General features: G+C 38.1%; 2 protein-coding genes across 12 annotated transcripts in view; one reads left to right on the top strand and one right to left on the bottom strand.

Annotated features, from left to right (window-relative positions):
- The window catches only part of SLC1A2 (solute carrier family 1 member 2), a 91,221-nt gene extending 81,503 nt beyond the window's left edge, over window positions 1-9,718 (top strand). For all 3 annotated transcript variants that reach the window (XM_054068752.1, XM_054068751.1, XM_009571889.2), the window contains one exon: window positions 192-9,718. Coding sequence is in view for 2 of the 3 variants with exons in the window: in XM_054068751.1 (XP_053924726.1) it covers window positions 192-266 (75 nt within the window). In the remaining variant the exon portion in view is untranslated. The remainder of the gene's footprint in view (window positions 1-191) is intronic.
- Window positions 6,742-18,337, bottom strand: part of CD44 (CD44 molecule (Indian blood group)) — a 59,110-nt gene continuing 47,514 nt past the window's right edge. For all 9 annotated transcript variants that reach the window (XM_054068757.1, XM_054068756.1, XM_054068760.1 and 6 more), the window contains one exon: window positions 6,742-18,105. In XM_054068757.1, coding sequence (XP_053924732.1) covers window positions 17,889-18,105 — 217 coding nt within the window. In that variant the 3' untranslated portion in view covers window positions 6,742-17,888. The remainder of the gene's footprint in view (window positions 18,106-18,337) is intronic.

Below are 18,337 nucleotides of genomic sequence, written 5' to 3'. Positions count from 1 at the left end.
AAATGAACTACTTTAGAGTGCTGTGAATTCTGAATAAATACATTTCACAGATATAACAAGACACATTTTACATCTATGATAAGAGATGGTACATGTAATTCCTGTAAATATTATCTTCCATATAAAACTCATTACTATTTGGTCAAAGTGCTTTTGCCTTTAAATTGGTTGTTGATTATAATTACTTGCAGGTAACACTGGCAACCAATGGCAAATCTGCAGACTTCAGTGCTGTTGAAGAAGAGCCTTGGAAATGTGAAAACTAAGGGGAGAGATTCCTAGCTTCGTCTTTAATAAAGCTTGAAGCTATCTTCTGACAAAAGAGAGCATGGTCAAAGAAGATTTCTCTTTTTTTCTGCTTAACATCTACAGTTTCTTCTTACTTAATTTCTTAACTGAAACTTGCAAAAATCTCATAAAGTCATTGTAGTGTCTTTGCCAAGCAATGATCCATAACCCTCTGTCTCCCTTGTGTTGCTGTTTGGATGGTGCAGCTGGAGAATACTCCATGCAGTGCAGTGTGCTCTCACCTGCCTCCGCTTTCATTTGAGACACAGAGAATGTAAATGCTGCAAAATGGGAAGATCAAAGTGCTGGTACAGTTCACTACAGGTACTCAGGGTCACAAATATAAGAAAAATATAACACTATGTAAACCTTCAAGGGTTTTGGTGACTCTTGTGGCATACCTGATCTATTTAGCACAGTATGGCTAAAATATATTTTGAAAATGCCCATAAAGATTTCTGTTTGTTTTCATAATAACATGCATTGTATTTTTGTGCCTAGTTTGTACCTTAAAATTAACTTAGATCCAGGGGCAAGATAAATGTATAGAAGTCAATAGATTATCTGAGATGTTGTTAGATCTGTACAACTAATATTTAGCATGAAGGCAAGACCTTACATTTGTATGTGCATGTGATGTGTTTTTACCAGCTGTCCCAGGGCAGGTGCAGCCTCTATTTTATAATGAAACTGTGCTGTTTTGTGACCATAATGCATCATGTAATACAAAGCAGTATTATTGCAGAGGTGGTGCTTCACTAAATCTATGACTGATGTACAAAATACAGAATACCATGGGTTCAGTTATGCCATTCTTAATTGAAGTAGGTAGCACCTTGCTATTCACCTTGCTCCACTGATGTCAAAGGGGTTCCTCGTGTAGACAGGACTACTCAAGTAAGGTACTACTAAGACTGATCATGGTTGTCATGATTGGGGACTTGATAATGAGCTGTAAACAAATTCTGAAGCCATTACTCTAAGAAACTGAGAGTTTTTTAATGTGATCATCAGTAGCATTTGGTATGAAGTGAAAGCCATCTTTCAAGTATACATCATATTTCAGAGAATGGCTAAATCCTAAAGTCATTGCTCAGCCAAATTCCATGTGAGGTTAATAGAGTTTGGCCTGGACTGAAAGAGGAATAAACCATAATTTCAAGATTGAGACCAGTACATTGAATATACATCTCTCTCTCTCTCTCTCTTGCAGAGTAACAATTCATATACCTCTCTAACGTCAGATAAATGTTTCTTAGAGTACGATATCTGAATTAACAAGATGCTGTTCTGTCAACATAGTATAGGTGACTCATCCTGTTAAAAGAAGTTACAGTCACAGTAATCACCCTGTGAACTGTTTTTAAAGGTGCTTAATACTCAGCAATTTTAAGACACTGGTGAATGCCATTGTACTATTAGCAATGTTCTGTAGCAAAGCTGAGCCATGTGGCCTTGGTATGTGCTACCCACAGAACAAACTTTATACAATTTTTGAGGAGGCTCTCAGAGGCTTTCAGAATGAATCAGAATATGAGTATGCAGTGAACTTAAAAATGGCAGAAAATAGAGTTGAAGCATTTGTAGAAACGGGCGATTCATTCATTGTCTGTGCTCAGACCTGTCATGGGTTTAAATAGGAAAATGTGTCTAACTGTAGAGCAGTATTTGGCTCTGTAGAAGCTACTAAAATATAAATATAATCTGCCTTTTCTCATCTGCTTTCATATAAATATCTCAAAAAAGTGCACAGAAACTCAAGCCACTTGCAAGAAGGCTGCTTGCACAATTAATGATGGACAAGATCAAATCCATTGTCAGAGTATGGCTCATTTAACCATTTGGTGTCATGGAATATTTTTCTTGCCATTGTTTATTTTGTCCTCACTTGCATGCCGTGACTACAATCCTAAGCAAAATAGCCAATATAATTTAACAAATATTGAACTACTGTGAATTCTGCAGGTCCCTAACATGTACTAGGGGTGGAGACCTTTTCCAGAGGCCTCCTGAAGCATCTTAAGGATTTTTTTTTTGTGAGGGCTGGAATTGTAGGATATTCAGAGAAGTGGTAGGCAGGTTGTCTTCTCTTTTCTTCAGGCACTGGTGTTAGAATATCCAGGTTTAACCTATAGCTTACTGCTGCTTCTCCCAATTTGCATTTGAAGACTTTTGAGTTTTTTAACTCTGGGTTATGTGCCAGAAATGTGCCTGGAATGATGTATAGGTACTCTAAAATGTTCCTTACTCAGAGTGCTGGCTCACATCAAGTGAAATTTGCTGTGACTCGGGTGATAATTACGGAATCATACAATCATAGAATGGTTTAGATTGGAAGGGACTTTAACGATCATTTATTTCCACCCTCTCTGCCACAGGCAGGAGCACCTTCCACTAGATCAGGTTGTTCAAAGCCTCATCCAGCGTGGCCTTGAACATGTCCGGGGAGGGGACATCCACAGCTTCCCTGGGCAACATGTTCTAGGGCCTCACCACCCTCACACCATCTAAATCTACCTTCTTTCAACTTAAAAGCATTACCCCTTGTCCTATCACTGCACTCCCTGATGGAAAGCTCCTCACCAGGTTTCCTATGGGCCCCCTTTAAGTACTGGAAGGCTGCTATAAGGTCTCCCTGGAGCCTTATCTTCTCTAGGCTAAACAGGACCAACTCTCTTATTCTGTCCTCATGTAGGAGGTGCTCCAGCTCTCTGATCATCTTCATCCTCTGGACTTGCGCTGACAGATCCATGTCCTTTATACCCAAGAATAACACAGCATTTACCCTGCTTTATATCTAGAATTCTTGAGCTGTTTCACGTCCCTGCACATTAACATTACATCCTTTTCACTGGAGCAGTTTCTTAGGAGCAGCCACACTAATTGCTTACTTTGAAAGTAGTTTAGAAAACTGGTTCATATACTTTTAGCTGACATTTGAAACTGTTTAGTAGTTGGAAATAAATAGGAGTGCCAGTAACATGTGACTAGGCAGCTCCATGTGACTAGGCAGCTCCCCAAAATTACATCTTGAGAAACACTTAGAATATGCTTACAGTTATCCACTTGGCATGTATTGTCCTTTGAAGAGTGCTTCTTTAAATGGAGATTAGGGGAGGAAGGAATAAGTTGCTAAAGAAACCCCACCCACGTAAGGGGGAATGAATTTAGGTCTTTTAATCAGACTAGAGTAGCAGACTGTGACTTTGAAATAGTAATTCTGTAGAGTAATAGAGTAACTCAGGGATATTTCAAAAAGTAATTATGATGGTATCTGTGTATTTAAATGTGAGTATGGGAGAAGGATAAATGTTGGATTTTGTATAATCCTCTGCATTTAGCCTGACTCAATATTTCATCTAGTGTTACTTCGGCACAGCACTGTATTTAACCGTCAAAAAGCTTTCAATTTCTCTGGGAATATGTAACTCACTCTTGGCTTGCTTTTCTCAATTTGCTCATTCCACATGAGGCTGGTTGCTACTTAACTAAATAAACAGAAAATAACCCAAGAACCAGCCACTTCAGTTAATACAAGGTTCATGTTTCAGCAGGCAGTGCTGGTTACTGGCCAGAATCTTCTTAGTTTCAATAGGAGTGTTGATGCATTAATTTGCATCTGGCAAATCTTTTGTATTTGCTCACAGTGCTGGAATGGCGAAGTTAAAGGAAATACACAGTGGAAAGTGATTTGTTTTCTGTGTAGTTCCTAAAAATTAACATCTCTTTCTTCATTGATATTATTTGCTGCTCTGTCAGTTCTTTCCCCCACAAAGCATTTGTGATATTCTTTGCCCTTTGGTTTGCTGACAGCACACTGGCACATGGAAAAGTCTTATGCATTTTACTTTATGCATTTGCTTCTGAAGCTAGGTCAGCATTCTCTTAGTGTCTGTTCTTTGAAACTAAACAGCACTACACATTAAAACTGCAGAAGAGATGGAGCACTTTGTTACTGAATTAGTTTCTTCATTGCTTTCCTTATAAGACAGAAGCTGCACCAGCATTGTAAGAAACGTGTGGGTGTCACTAAGGTGCTTCAAATAGGTAAAGGTTAAGCCATTTGAACCATCTTATGTGATGTTCCCCTTCCACTTGATTAGTATGTCTTTGAAAAACTGTGTTTGCTGTAGTAGTAACACCTGTGCCTGAAACGTTCTACTAGTTCATGAAACTACACGAAAGCACTGCTGAAATCAATGGAAGTCAGAGGCTCCCAGGAGGTCAAGTCCTTTCCTGTCTCCATTAAGTTATAAGACATTTCACAATCCCATCCTAGGGAATAGTCTTTGTCTGCTATTTTTAATGATGCTGATTCACACATCCAAAAGATTTCTGCCAAAATGCTTCCTTTTTTGCCTAATTGTTTCTATGCTACAAGTCCAGCCATGAATTTAAAACAACACAAAAAAAAAGGATCACTATCATTACATTTTTTCTCCATTTCTTCCCTGAGCTACAGCTGATCTTCATGTCTTTCTCAAAGCACATGGAATTTCAAACTTTGTACTACTTTAAAACATGCGAGGAATATAGATTTCTTATTTGCTTTCCATCACTCCCAGGTCATTAGTTTTCTGGCAGAAAATGCTGAAAAGAGCAGACTGTTCATCTGAGAAGCTGCAGAAACTGTGTTTGAACAAATGTTTTGTGGCAACTGCCTGGATTTTCTTTGCTTCCTTGCCATCATTTGTGTTCTTGCAGTATTGTTGTAGCAATATGGCAGCAATCACACAAATCACCAAAACCATAGGCAGTATTAAACCTCACCTCTGATACTCACTTCTGTAATTATCTTTAAAAAGGCTCTGAGCTTTAGTACTGGGCTCGGAAGAATCCTTTTGTGGAGTTGTAAAGTTATAACTATTCCTTATTTCATTAAGTTTGATTTGTCTATTTTTCTTGCTGCATTTAAATTAATTTACAGAAGGATAAATAAGGGCACTTTATAGAAATGTACTGTAATGTTATTCTTTTGTAAGACAAAAGACTGTCCTTGATTTTATTACTGTGACTTCTGAGGCCACAATTAAGGTATTTTTCGTATTAGTAATTATGTGTATAGTCCATTCAGACAGTTTACCTTCGCTGTAATTCATCATATAAAACTATGTTGAAGCTCCTGTTCCCAGCAGAAAGAATGCTCTGGAAGAGAAGTTCTTTTCATCTCTACAATCATATTGATGACTTGAAAGAAAAATAGTAACCGAATTCCTGAATAATGACATATGGTATGTAACTTCAAGTACACTTTTGTAAAAAAAAGGAATTGCAGTACTGAAGTGTAAAAGAAGGAGGCAAACGAACTGTTTGGCTTTGCCATAATATTTTTTAAAATATTATGTTCTTGCTCACAATTTACCTAAATCAATGTATTTAGTGCATATTCCTTACAAAGTCATTGATCTTTCTTTCCACATAGACACCAAGACTTTGTCTGTCTGTGGTCCTCATACAAAGCACAGACTCTGTGGTTGTACACACCTGAGGCAGGACTCCCCAGCAAGTGCCTGGGTACAGTGTGTACAATGGATGACTCCCTCATTTTTAGCTCCTGATCAAAATCTGCTGCTCTGAATGAGTCAAACCACTGTTGATGCCCAGGTGCTGGTAATACTTTCACTTCCTGTATGAGTGGACATCCTGAGGAGCCATCCCTCGTATGTGCCCACCATCCTAGATATCTTCCCCTACTCAAGGGAAACCTGGTGACTTGCCATTACTGGATTGATACAAATCCTAATGGATAAGGTGGTTTTGAAGTTAAAACTGAGTCTTATTGTAAACGCTGGCTCCAAACACTGAGAAAACCTAGAGTATGTGACTGAGTCACTGACTAGGTCTCTACTAGTCCAAGATGGAAACAACCAGCAGGAGGGATTTGGGGAAGCAAGAATGCTTGTGATAGTTCTCATTTCACCCACCCTTTTATTTCCTTTTACTTCTAACTACATTCTGCTGCAGAGCTGATGATGTTCAATGCCAGAGTTCAGTTCTTCTAGACTGTTTTTTTTTCAAAATTCAGGAGTACTGTAATTGTTTTTAGTGATGCTCTGTGGTGCACACCTTTACACAAAGGTAAACTTTCACAGGCAACATCACAGAACCTGGATTGTCCAGTACCCGTATATTGCTTTATACATAAATAGTATAGTTTGCAGGGACTTTTGTATCATTCCTTTCTACTTCTTTTCCTACAGTTTTTCAAAAACTGTATGCAAACTGTTTACAAATTTTGCAGCCAGTATTGTAGATTACTTAATTTCCATTTTGGTGTTTTGTATGGTTCTACAGGTTGCCCCTCCTTCTTGAAGACAATTGCATACACTTTCATTTCACACATCCTGCTCCTTTCTTGAATATATCCCATTTCCTATGATCTGGTATGAATTCTAACTTGTAGAATGCATGAGAAAAAGCAGCATATGTATTTATATTGTTAAATATTATATGCTCAATACTGATTCAGTTATTAATACAGGTTTTAGGGGTTTGTACTTGTTCTCTGGAAACTATAGTGTAGATTGAACTGAATAGCCTAGTATCTGTAATTTACAGACACACTAATATTTTCTTATCATGTTTTCTATATGACCGTATAAAGTAGAGGGATAATCCTCTAAAGGTGATTTGTACCTTAGAATGAAACCAGGTTTTTAATAACACTTAGGATTGATGAAACATTTTTGTGTTGTGGTTAGTGGTGAATTATAAAGAAAGCACAAAATGCAAGAAGCAAATAGGAATTTCAAGATGTCCTTAAATGCTGCAGTTCATTATGGAACAGTGTTATAATAATCTGAACAATCTTCTAGATTGACTGTCTCAGGCAATTGCCCCTCATTTTTGTCATTTTTCCTGATGTTACCTTTGCCAAATCCTGCACGTCTTTCTTAGGATCTGATAACGTATAATTTACTAACTCAGAATACAGTTATAAAACTGAAGATCTAGGTAGGCAAAAAATATATTATCAGGTGCCCTGTCCATCTTGTTGTATATTGAGTTCAGCATGTGGAAATGATTCATGATTTGGCCATTTATCTTTGCCTTCTTGAAAAGGGACCAACAGAACTACCATGAGATCAGTGTAATTGGGTAGCATCCATCCAAACACCTCTTGCTATTTTATGTATTTTAAAGAGAACAACAACTATATTTTTTGACCAAGGCAAGTGGGAGTTGATTCTCTGTTATGATCATCTGTTCCCATTAGGTAAATACCTGTTGGCATTAAGGCTGTGTCTATAATAATTTCTGTTTAGTTAACAAGGAACTGGTTTTAGAAGAATAAAAATGAATTAATATAAATATTCATAACAATTATATAACAAAAAAAATCTGTTCCAGCCTACTAGCTCTTTGTCTGTGATTCAAAAGTAAGAAAAAATTGAAGTAGCAAGTACTGCTGTCCCAGTGTGACTGATACTAGGTATCTCTTAAACTGCTCAGAAATCTATGGCGCCATGTTATTCTGCTGAGGTTTTGGAGACTAAATTTCTAGTAGGTATACATGTAGGAAATGTGTTATACACCCTTGTTTTGAAATGTCTTTTTGTATTTTAAATCAGATGTACCAGGTATTATCTTAATAGGAATCGCAGGCAGAATAGTGCTGAGTTACTAATAGCTGTAAAACCTTATTGATACCAGTTTTGACATTTTGTTGAAGCGTGATATCCAGTGCCTTTGCACATAGTGTAGAAGATGTAGCTATCAAAATGTAATTTCAGTGAAATGGTGTGTATAGTACGCATAGCAGTGCTTTCATTTAATTTAATTGGTTTTGGTGCATAGGACCACAGTAGAAAATTAGACTGTCTTTTAAAATTTTAGTTTACTTTGTGTTTTTCATTTGTGTTTGTTTCCTGTTGGCCACTCAACTGATTAGGTTCCACAGTTTACTAATTGCTTTTTCTGTCTGCTGTGGAGTATCCCATGCTGATAACATTCAGATCATGTAGGCAGCCAACTTATTGTAAATATGTTATTTTTAGTTTTCGGCTATCTAACCAGTGTGCTATGTGTTAGTACGTGCATGTATGTAATCCCCTGCCAATAAGCGAAAGTGATCGCAGCATACATTTTCTGCCTTGTGAATGCGGTTGTTATTACACTAAGAACTAATGTTCACCTAGAAAGATTAGTTTCTGTTTTGTTTTCTTCTTGTTTGCTTGAAATGTTAGGACTCTTATCACTAGAAGTTTAGTAAGTTACGGTTTAAATTGGCACAATGAATAAGGTAAGATTCATCTAACTGCATTCCTACTGGATGTCCTGGCTTCTTTTGTCTCTGTGCACTGTACATCATTCAGCCCTTAGTCACTTCACAGCATCACAGGATCCATCTAAGTCACTTCCAGTTCCATCTCGACTGCAGAAGCCAGCAAAGCAAGTGCGGTGACATGGCTGTCTGGGAAAGGCTGCAGGCAGCAGGGGACTGCTGTCTCTCTCTAAAGTGCCTGTGAAGTCAAACTAGGAAACTCTGCTTCACCCTCTTGGCAGAACAGTCTCTGAAAAAGATGAAAGCACTCATGGGTGAAGTTGCACTGTTTCTTTCATTCATTGTTAAAAAAGTATATTAATAACTATTGGAAATTAAATGCAAAGCTAAATTCTTCTCAAGCTACTGTGCTTGTTTTGCAGGCCTGTTATTTAGGTAATGTATGTCTGATCATAAAACAGATATGAACTACATAGTCAGTGGCAAAAATCTGAGGCTACAGTTCCTATCTGTAAGAAAAGAAGACCTTTCTGGGGCAAAACCCGATGATGGTTCTGAAAGAGCTTGGGACATCAAGAAGAAGCTGGTTCATTCTTAGATACATTGGGCCTAGATCTCATAAATATAATCATCCCCTGTAAGTGGAAAGAGATCAAAATCAGGCCCCAAAGCTCAGGAAGTATCCTGTTCAGTAAGTTCCATTACGATGCTACAGTATTAATAGCACACTACAGTACTGTGCACTGCCTATTCATCATCCCTTGCCCCCTCTTAAAAGTGATTTGAGATGTTCCATGTAAAAATGATAAAAAGGAAGAGGGATAACACTGGTGTTTTCCTTACACTCAGAAACTTTCCAAGATTTTTAAATTACATACCGTACAGTACCTATAGCACAGTTTGTTTAGAAACTAATGATGGTGGATAGTAAAATTTCTCCCAAGTCTGCCTCTGTTCTATGTTTATTGTAGTTGGAATGCCTCATAGTCTGAGTCAATTATTGTAGTTCAGATCCTTTCCTCCTTACAACTATTGGTAGTCATTTGTTTTTAATGCTTTCTTACAGTGTGAACTGATTTCTCTAACTTTCACATATAAAACAAAATGTACATTCTTTCTATACTGGAAATAGTTGTGAATGTAATATTTCACTAAGTGTTGTACTGCTTATGTACATATTATGAATAAATGTTGATTCATAATTTTCATGGCTTATATCTGTGAGTTTTAATGTCAGTCTGGGCTTAATATTGAAATGCTGTGGATAAGAGATTAGATAAAGCAGTTTGATGTGGGAGGCAGCCTGTTCTGAAAACTGCAGGCGAGGTAGAAGATGGACATGACTTTGCCAAAGTGCTAGAAATCTCATGCCTCACTGTACCTTCCAGGTATGCCAGGGTGCCCACTGCAACTGAGCTTGCTTGCCACAAAGGCCAGGATGCTACAGTACTTAGCAAAAATGTCTAGAGAATCGTAGAACCCTAGAATCGTAGAGTGTCTTAAATTGGAAGGGACCCACAAAGATTATAGATTCCAACCCCTGTCCCTGCGTGGGACAACCCCAAAATTCACACCATGTGCCTGAGGGCGTTGTCCAAATGCTTCTTGAATATTGCCAGGCTTGGTGCCATGACTGCTTCCCAGTGAATTAAGAGGAACTCGTGGAGTGAACCATGGCCCAGAAGACTGGCAGTTCCTAAGTTTGGAGAGAAAGTGCTGACATTTATGCTCAGAGTAGCACGCATTACAGAAATAACATAACTACAGTTGTGTGATCAAGACGTAACTGAAAACCAGGTCGTGAGCTTAAACAGTGTGCACAGCCCTGGGCTTAATTATTACTAATCTGTCTGAGGCCAGCATCCACTTGAGAACATTCCAAAGAAAATCCAGGCATGGAAGGAAGTGGCTTTGGCAGCACTTCAGCTGGTGATCTGCCCTCTGAGTCAGTAACAAACCAGGTCCTAATATTAGGAAAATCTTTGAGCAAAAGATATATCTGAGGCCCTGCCTACTTGCTGCCATTTTTGTACCATGTTGTCACTTTCTGCCAGAGGCAGAAAGGTCCTAATCTGGCCTCCTCAACAAGTACTGCTAATAAATGCACACTGCTGGCATAAAATTGCCCCCCTGATTTTTTTTGCTCTCAGGATTCCCCATCACTCATGTATTTCATATGCACTGTATATATTAAAATTTCTTCCATGAAAGGTGGTTATTCTTTAGTTACACATCATATAGAAAGTTCAAAATGAATGGCTCAACACTGTGATTTATGTTTGTTGCTTTTTTCCAAAACATTTTTCCCATGAGAATAGCCTAAAAGCCCAACCCATAATGGAGCCAATTCTGCAACTACATGAAGCTGTTCCCTTTGAAAATATGTACCTCAAGGGCTGATTCTCGAAGACCTTCCTGACCCTTTGTGTGGCCCTCTTTCTCCATGTCCTCATCCTGAGAGAAAAAGATTATTTCAGGAGTGTCTTTGTATCCAGAATGTGTCCTTCTCTACCGTAAAGGATCTGCTGTAAGGTGCTGTAATAGTGAGTCATGAATCAGTGAACCATATTAAGACATATTTCTATATCCCCTCTCAAGCGTGAAAGAAAAACCAAGAAAACACTTCAGGTCTGCTAAACCTTTAACAGCCTTCTCCTTTGTACTAGATAGCACGTGTAAACAGGACAAGAATCTGAAAGAAAAATGTGGCTCCACCTTATAGCATTTTAGGAGGAAAACAACATTGAATATTACACTCAGCTGAGCTAGCAAGGTTTATTTGCAACAAGCACGTACACTGCAAGAATGTACAAATAACCCAGCAGGATTTAGTGGCACTGCACTACTGAAGCTGCCCTGGCCTGTGCAAAGACCTGTGCAAGTGAGGGAGCTTCACAGACTCAGCAAGCAGCTGCCTGCTATCTTGCATGGACAGCATGAAATAAAAGTGCTCCTCTGCAACCGCAGACACAGGAAGGAAACTTGATTGCATGCAGGATCAGGTTTTGCGGTTGTGGCAGTGTTAGCAAAGCATGCAAGTTCTGTGGAGATAAGCAAAATGTGTCTGCGTAGACAGATAAATTGCAAAGCTGTCTGCCACCCACTGAGACACGTAGGGCTGGGAACTGGAGGAACGAGGGCTAACACTGTTTATGGCAGTTCTGTACTATAAGCACAAGTATTTAGAAAAGCAGCCTAGTGTCTGTCTTCCACAGTGTCTGTCTTCTTTGTGCTATTTATTCTTTTATGTGACTGAATTAAAAATATGTAAGATTGATCTACCTCTGTTTGGGTGTTTTCTTACTGGTGTACCCAAAGGTGCTCCACAGATTGCTTTTCCCATGGTCCACAGACATCACTTGAGAAATGCTGCTGTGGAGATGTGCAAGAGAGAAAAGACAGCTGACTTCCAATTCTGTGAAGGGGCATAAAAGGGGGCCAGGCTAGGAAATTAACTCAAAATACATTCTACTGTTTCACCTATGTTACTAGTATTACCTAAATTGCCAGGATAAAATAAACTTTGTTAGCTTACTTTTTAGCAACGATTTTGGAGGCACTGAGCCATATCAGTGAAAATTACTCTAGAAAAGGTTCCTTGAGGAAGATTTGCACCTTTGCAGTTGATCAGCAGCAGGCTGACTCTCTGAGTTTTCTTTGAACCCGGTTTCTCTCATTTTTAACTGGTATGTGACTGAGGGTTAGGCTTTACACTTGTCCTCTGCACAGGGACAGGTAGTAGCCTCTCTTGAACAAAGGGAAAGTTTGATTTTTAAGTCATTAGCTGAACAAACAAACATTCTTAACTGGAGTTTATTTCGAACTTTCTCTTGATGAATAAAAGAAACATTAACTAGAAGATTAATCACAAAATAAGTGCAGGGAAATACTGAGTAACTATAAGCTTGTCTCCACTGGCAAATCTGATGGCCTACTGCTTCAAAACAAAACATGCTTAACTGAGTGGTTGATTGTAAAACAATTTTACAGTAAAACAAACCCCATGTAGGGTACGGCTAGATAGGCAGCACTTAGACATGTATCAGCAATGCTTTACTAAACTGAAACAGTGAATCATTTGTAGATCTGAAAGTTACAATGAACTCCCCTCTCCTTTTCTAAGATTTGTTCTGAGGCTTGTATCATTAATGGTTGAAGTCCAGAGCACTTGCAGGAAGACTCTTGCAGGTCTTTTAGCCTCTTCTCGTAAGAGAGATGTTCTAGTTCCCTAATTATCTTTGTGACCCGGCACCGGACTCTCTCCTTCTCTTTCTTGAGCTGGAGGGCCCAGAACTGGACACAATACTCCAGATGATGGGAGTACTTGGGCAGAGTAAAGGGGGAGGATAACCAATCTCAATCTGCTGGCCACATTCTTCTTGATGCACCCCAGGATACCATTGGCCTTCTTGGCGGCGAGAGTGCATTATTGGCTCATTTTTAATATATTGTCTACCAATTCTCTGCAGATCTGCTTTCTAGCATGGCATCTCCTAACCCGTGGCAGTGCATGGTGCAGTCCTGGGTGCAGGACTCTAAGCTTGTCTTTGTTGATCTTCATTAGGTTCCTCTCCATCCAACTCTCTAGCCTGTTCAGGTCTCATTGAATGGCAGCACAAACTTCCAGTTCCATAAGTTTCATCCATCCATTTGTTTGTCCAACCCCTTTTTGCCTGTAGAGTAAGAAGTTTTAATAAAAAGTTTGAGAGTCCTTGAAGCTGTTGCTCAGACAAAACTTTTCTAATGCTTGCTGGAATCATTCATATAAAATTGAAAGAGGGCTGTATTTAAAGTGCATGTAAAGCTTTGACTATACTTTAATTGTATTTTAACAATAACTGACTCCTTTGAGGTCAGGATGACTTCTTTGGTGATGCATTATCTTCTTCAATTTCAACTTCGCAAAAAACTGTGCAGCGGCACAATTGATCTATGTGAAGATCCATATAAGTCTCATACTTTGAAAACAGGAAGAGGAGCAAGAAGTGAAATGCTCTTGAAATCTTGCTTTTGCTAACCTTACTCCAAATGACTGAGATAGGGAAGACAAAAAGTACGGTCTCTGTGGTATACAAAAGACACTATTACTCATCTTCATTAAATTAGTGCTTTGCCTTTCATTTCTCATTGTCACAGCTGCTTGCTCTCAGAATGGTGTTGGTGGATGCCACATGCAGCATGGCGTAGTAATAACAAGAAATAATCTACCAGGGGAAAATTATTCAAAATCAATTTGCAAATGAGGTGATGAATGTAAAGAGTGGCTTGGAGATGGGGATTTCACAGGAAAAGGACAATCTTCTTTAGTTCTCAGAACCATGAAACATTCAGGTGCCAAAGTCCGGGGGCTGTTGAAAGGACTTTCCCAGTAGCAGCACAGAAATTTCTCTCCTTTTACTTCCTCTCCCAGTGACTGTATTCTCTCTCTGTCCCTAATTCCCTGGAGTTCTCACCTGCAAAATACCTTTGCACAATTCTTGCCCCCTGTAAGGAATAGAAGCTTAGTCACCCACTCCCACACAGCTAGAACCACACCCCAATGTCAGCCCAGCGCACCATTTTTCCTGCCATGTTTTTGTCCTTCTCCCCTCCACAGAGAAGAATTAGTCAGTACCTGTGACTACCCAAAGAGTCTGTATTTAACTAACTCTTGCAATCATAGAAGTCACAATCTTGAATTGTTTAATAAGGCTAAGAAGTTATTATTAGCTAATGGCCTAATACGGCATAAAATAAACAATTAACTTACAAAAATATCCTGGTGTCTGTGTATGCTAAGGCAGAACAAAGCTGTCAGAGGGTTTAATTTCTTTTCTTCATCTACAGAAAGAGTGATTAGGACCAGACCTAACCAGGATGGCATACTGACCTCTGTTCTTGCCCAGCATTGTTTCTATGTACTAAACAGACACTCAGCAATTGTCTCCTATAATATTCCAGGCAACATGCTTCAAACAATTTAGTACAGAGGCAAAGGACACACAAAAGACATCCCTATCATGTGAAAAACATTGTGCAGAAACATAATTTTGGAACAGATATGTAAAAGGTTTAGCACATCCACGCAGGTAGACATGGCAGCCACATACCCTTTCTCCACTTTAATCAACAGTTTCTAGGAAGATCTTCAAGAAAGTATCAGTTGAAAAATCACCCCAGATTATTTGATGAAAATATTACACTCTCATAAAACATACAATGTAATCTTCTCGATTACATTTATGTATAACTGTCCAAGACAAAAGAATAACACACGTTGATCATGGGGTCTGTTCTAGGTCCAGCCTGGTCTCCTCATCATGTTTAGAAGAGATCCTTATTCTTCAAAGGCACGAAGGTTAGACCAAGACCTAACTTGTCTGTCAGCACCTTGAAGGAAAGGCTGGATCTCACTGGGCACTGCACTCTCCCAAGTGCTGTTGGTTCAGTGAGCTGCAATAGTCATCAAGAACTGATCTTAAACTGGACCAAGTTGTCTGCTTCTAGTGAAAAGGTGATTTAATTGCTAATTCCCAGAGCATATGGGAAGCTGGCAGAGCAGACAAGGTCACACAACATTCAGCTGAGCCTGGCTTAGAGTTTGCAAGCAAAAAAAAGACCCCTGACTTACCATTACTATACATAACTATCCTGATGAATACTTCTCTGCCATTCATAATGCAGGTCTTATTTTTTATCCTCAGCTTGGAATCAAGTTTATTTTTGGAAGCATCTTTTACAGTTCAATACTTTTTTAGCAATACTGTTTTTAGTTACAATTTAGACATGGTATTTTCTTTCGTTCTGATTAATCTGTTAAATAAATATGCAAATATATCAAATGTTCTCTGTAAAAAATACATACACACAACAACACCCCCTGAAAGAATAAAACCAAGATTAATAAAACTATGTACTATATTACATATATGAAATGGCCATCTAACTTTGAAGCAATAATGAAACTTAATTACACATGAATCACATGATAAAATATAAAAAGAATCAGCATATACTTAATAGTGGCATTGTCTCTCTAAAGAGAACTTGAGTTAAAAGATATAAAGAGAAGCCAACAAATATTGTCCATGCATTAATAGCTACTGAACTTTAGGTAAATTAGGAAGTAGTTAATCGATTTCTCCATTAAACTTCTGAATAGGGAGATGAATAACATGCCACAATCTTTTTCTTTTTTTAAAGAAAAATTTAGCCATGAAATATGACCTTTTGATTGAGACCTATACTGAACTAGGATCTAAAGAAATGAATAATTCTTACTCTGGACCTCCATATTTTGTGAAGTGAGTACATAATGCTAGTTTAAACACAGCTTTCAAGAGATCATTTGAATTATAATGGCAAAGAGAAGAGCTTGCTTAAAAACAGTAAAGGAATTAAACAAAAATCAATACCCTAATACACAGAGTTAACAGACTTCCCACTACACGGTTCAGTAGTAACGTATGTGAAAGGACTGAGAAGTTTGCCAGTAGACCACAAGTACTGAAATGAAAATCACCTTGACCTCACTAGCTTCAGCTTGTTTGAACAATTTTGGACCACTAACCATGTGACTGTTCATAGACAAAGCATGCTGACCTACATAAAGTCAGAAAACACCGTATGTGTATTTTAAAATCACACCTCATCTTGGGACCTTCTGCCCACATGTAAGTTGTCCAGGAGGAGATCTGCCTGCAGATATCAAGGACCGAGTAACTTGATGAAACACAGGGGAAACTGCTAGAGGGCTGTGCCTGAGAAACATAATCAACAGTCTTGTGCTTTACGTTCCAGTAGAGAATAGTGCTAGCTAATGTCAGTATTTAGCCAGCTGAATACTCATCTTCCAAATTGCTTCAGATGGAGAACCTAAAATAATATACTTTAGCAGACAAGTTTTGAAGACATGTCCTAATGTCAATGAACAAGAATACTTGAACGACCCTGCTACAGGACATTCCCCATCCCAAACCTGATACAGACCATTGGCTGCGATTACCTTAGGTTGTTTTTACTTGTATTTCTTTGAAGCAGTCCAATTAGAAATTAATTGCAATGTGCTTTCTTAAAAATGCCACAGATCACTACTAGTAGATAATTTTCTTTCTGACAATTCATATCCATATAATGCACAGCATCATAGCTTAATACAAATACTCTACATAACACACAAATAAGGGCAAATCAAAAGCATACACCAATGCAGCTGCACTACTGTAGTATATAACAAGGCTGGGATAATTTCCTTTAGTTTTCTTTCATCTTTTCTTTAGAATTTGAACGTCTGGTACCAATAATCAAGCAATGTTACTTTTAGTATTTTTAAAAAGCAGAGGAAAAACATGGATGAAATAGAATTCAGAGGAAGTGAGTGAGATCATAGAAAAGCAACTTTTAAAATATCAGCAAACTGGTTTAAAAATGTTTAATAAGGGAACAAATTTTACTAGTCTTAGCATCTCCAAAGTAAAATGGAGCAGAAGAAAAAAGAGATCTATTTTTCAGGAATAAAATACTGATATCTTCCCTAATGATCTCCAACTGCTTGATTTGGGCATGTGTGATAGAGCTGAGGTCATTCTAGTTTATTCATTATCCTAACTAACAGACTCACTAGAAACACGCACAAACTGTGACTGATGAAGAAGAGAGGGGGAAGAACAATGAACATCTCAAAAAAAGCAAGGATAATCGTATAGATTGTTAGGAGAATAAAGTCTAGAAGCTTTTTTATGTATCAGCTCATGTTTCCATCCTATTATGCCCACAGACATTTTAAAATAGAGACAAAAATATTATATTTTTTTCGTTTTGGGTTTCCCTCATTGCAGACCAAGCTATAAATCAATATAAAATATCACTTTTAGTTTACACTGGCAGAACCTGAATGCACCTACTTCTCTTCCATCCGGAAGACATTTTTGAAGGATTCTGATGTTCTAGGCATTGCATAGGAGGCCTTTTTGGTTTAAACTTTATTTTTGCTCTTGTTATTTATTACTCACTTACTCTTTTACCATGGCAAGTTAAAAGCCTGTAAAATGGAGTGACTGGATACTTCCGTAGCTCTGCATAGTGAGGACCCTCCGTCTGGGAAACATTGATGTAAACTGGCATCCCTCCTAACACTCAGGACACAGTTAACATCCTCTGTGTAGGAACTGGGGACTGAAAACATTATGCAACATTTGGGGGCTTATTTCTAGAAGCAGATGCCAATTTTGTAAATCAGGCATTATTTTAAAGTGATTAAAATTTAATAAAAATTAACAAAACTTTTGTTTAATTATGTTCAAAAGACATCAGTAGTACAGTGCATCTGTGAATTCCTTTCCAAGTTCAATGTGATTTTTATTTCCCCAGTTCTGATCTACTAGGCAACATGGTGCCATTACACCCCAGTCTTCATGTCAAGATCTTGATGATTTGGGGTTTCATTAACAGTCATGAATTCATCACGTGCTCTTGTTCGGTTATTTGACTGTTCTTTATGAACCAAGTGCACCATTTCTTGTGATTTGCTGGCATCTCCATTTAATCCACTTGTCTTCCTGTCCTCCGCTGCTCCTTTGCCATTGTTAATCACTAGCTTTTTCTTCTGTCCACATCTAGAAAGAAATAAAAAGAAAATAAGTGTTATAAATGATGACTAACAGAAATAAAAAAAAAATTGAAAGCCAATATTCAGGAAAAGGTACCTGGAAATGAAACTTGTGTCTGCTAGTGCAGATTTAAATAATGCAAAGGGTAAAGTTTCTCCATATTAAGTATTTTTAATTTAAAAGTATCCACCATTATAGGCATGAAATTTGACAGCAACTCACTGATTCACTTTGTGTC

Source organism: Cuculus canorus, chromosome 5, assembly GCF_017976375.1.
Source record: "Cuculus canorus isolate bCucCan1 chromosome 5, bCucCan1.pri, whole genome shotgun sequence".
In the NCBI taxonomy this organism is placed as follows: domain Eukaryota; kingdom Metazoa; phylum Chordata; class Aves; order Cuculiformes; family Cuculidae; genus Cuculus; species Cuculus canorus.
This window is presented reverse-complemented; position numbering and strand designations above follow the sequence as displayed.